The 2,585-nt window shown below is 53.7% G+C and overlaps 1 protein-coding gene across 1 annotated transcript; it reads right to left on the reverse strand.

Annotated features, from left to right (window-relative positions):
- Positions 1 to 1,014: 1,014 nt before the first annotated feature.
- INSL3 (insulin like 3) lies at positions 1,015 to 2,585 on the reverse strand. The gene is made up of 2 exons (XM_007461029.1): positions 2,379 to 2,585; positions 1,015 to 1,570 (listed from the first exon to the last, which is right to left on the reverse strand). The coding sequence occupies exons 1-2, from the start codon at positions 2,566 to 2,568 to the stop codon at positions 1,359 to 1,361; spliced, it is 402 nt and encodes a 133-aa protein (XP_007461091.1). The 5' UTR covers positions 2,569 to 2,585; the 3' UTR covers positions 1,015 to 1,358.

Raw genomic sequence — 2,585 nt, forward strand, 5'->3', positions numbered from 1 at the left:
CTGCACCGGATTGAATAGTGTCTCACAAAAGTTCCCATCCACCTGGCACCTCAGAATATGGCCTTATTTGGAAATAGAGTCTTTGCAGATGTAATTAAGGTAAGGATCAAGATAAGATCATCCCGGATTAGGGTGGGCTCTGAATCCAATGAGAGTGCTTTTAGAAGAGACAGAAATTAACAGAAAGACATGGAAAAGAAGACGATGTGAAAATGGGGGCAGAGCTTGGAGTGACGCACCTACAAGCTAAGAATTGCCAGTAGCCCCCCAGAGTTGAGAGAGGCAGGGGGACAGAATCTTCCTCAGAGCCCTTCAAAAAGAATCAACCCTGCCAACACCTTGATTTCTGACTTCTGTCCTCTAAAACTGGGAGGGAATAAGTTTCTACTGTTTTAAAACACCCAGTCTGTGGCTGTTCCAGCAGCCTTAGGAAACTAATACACATGTGAACAGATCACATAGTCAAATGCCGGAGCATTTTTTTCAAGAGGGTCAAATCATACAATTCCTATCTCAGGATGAAAGGAGGATGCAAGTGAAAAGAATGGTGAGAGTTGGATCACTAAATATCCACTGTGAGGGGAATTCCCTGGCAGTCCAGTGGTTAGGACTCCATGCTTCCATTGCAGGTGGCACGGGTTCAATCCCCGGTCAGGGAACTACGGATCCACAAGCCCCACGGTGCCGCCAAAAAAAAAAAAAAAAATCCACTGTGACTCATTCAGACATTCATGTGTTGTGTTGGACGTTAAATGAGGTTAAGGCCCCCCATGAGCCATGACAGAGACCTGGATTCGAATCCTGAACTTGACCATTCCCGCCCTGTCTGACCTTGGCAAACAGCCAGCTCCCTTGGCCTCAGTTTCTCCACTTTTTATTGTGAAGATTCTCCAATTGTTATTAAGTTTCTGGAAGTGTTGGTGGGTCCATGGCTGCCAGAGGACAATTCCACACAAAGGCTGACCCAGGCTTGTGCCTTTTTCTTGAGAAAATGCAAAAAGTTTCTTCAGATTCTGCAGGCATCTTATTTATTTACTATTGATAAGACAGCAAGAGGGGTGTCAAATGCAGGGAGCGGGGTAACTGGGGCTCCTCTGAGGTGAGAACATTTGAGAACAGGTGTCTGGCATCTCCACAAAACCAAGGATCCTCCAAGCCAGGTTTGGGATCTGGTGTTTTCCTCAGTTGGCCCCCCAGAGGACAGGTGGCCTCGGTGAGGTGGCGAGCGCCTTGTCCTAGGAGGTAATCAACAAAGTCCACCCAGAACTGGGGCTTCATGGTGCTGTGTGGCATTAGGAGTTCACCAGACTGGACCCCTGTGGGTCTCGGGTTCCCCCAAGTCCACACCCCAGGAGGGTTCAGTGGGGACAGAGGGTCAGCAGGTCTTGCCGGGTGCAGCCACTGAGGCAGCAGTGACGGACAGGGTTGGTGGCAGCTGCCCGGTGGCGGCGGTGGTGGTGATGGCGAGAGGCCTGGGGCAGGGGCTGTGGGGCAAGTACCAGCACGGGGTCCTCACTGGCCATCAGCCCATGGAGGAGATGTTGTCCTTCCAGCCACTGTAGCAGCTCACCTGGGGACAGGGAGGAATTCAACATACAGGGGGGACCCCAGAGGACCCCACTCACACTGCACACACAGCCTCCACTCATCATGCACAGAAACAGAAAGTGAGCATTTATTGAGTGACTAGTGTATACCAGGCATAGATTGAATCCCCCATCCGGACGTGTGCAGTCTCGACCCACACCACACTTAAGTCCCCAGCTATGCACACTCCCACGTGTCACCTATGGTAAGAAGGCACAGACACTTCACAGAGCAGATGACAGAAGGGGTGACATACGACGTATACATGTACACACAGATGCAGGCGCACACCCTCATAGCCCCTCCCACTTCCCTGAGCACCTCTGCACACCCATCTGTACCCGTGTCACACACACAGGACACACACGCATGTGACAGACGTTGTACACAAAGCTGTTTGATACTCCCTGCACGAGGGCCGGGACTAGGGTGAAGAGAGCTAGGCTCGGGCCTGGAGCCCACGATTTTAAGGGGGCGCCAAAAAACCTCAACAACCAAGATCAAACATACTGTCACGGAACAGTTTTAAATTAAAATGAATGCAGAAATTCCTGAAGATCAAAATATTGAAACTGTAAATAAAGACAGGATCTGATCTGACTACGCACTTGTTCAGACTCGCCGCGCACTGATTCCCGGTCCTGGCAGGGGGCGCATCCCCCGTGGACTTGCACACACCCGCGCAGCCGGCAGGTGGACCCCAGAACATGCACGCAAACCCGTCTGCATGCACCTGCCCCACGCCCGGCCCCAGAGACCTCACAGCACAGTCCTCGCCCGCCCCTACTCACGGTCGCCGCCAGCCACAGGTCGCCCATCCTCGGGGGACCAGCGCGGGCCCCCGCACAGCCGCACCAGCGCGCGCACGAAGTGGTGGCCGCACAGCTTCTCGGGTGCTTCCTGGGCGAGGGCAGGGCCTAGGGCGAGCGCCAAGGCCGGGCCCAGCAGCACCAGCGCCCGGGTGAGCCGACGGGGGTCCATGGCTGAGGGAGGCACCG

This window comes from Lipotes vexillifer, unplaced genomic scaffold (assembly GCF_000442215.2).
Source record: "Lipotes vexillifer unplaced genomic scaffold, Lipotes_vexillifer_v1.1 scaffold469, whole genome shotgun sequence".
NCBI lineage: Eukaryota > Metazoa > Chordata > Mammalia > Artiodactyla > Lipotidae > Lipotes > Lipotes vexillifer.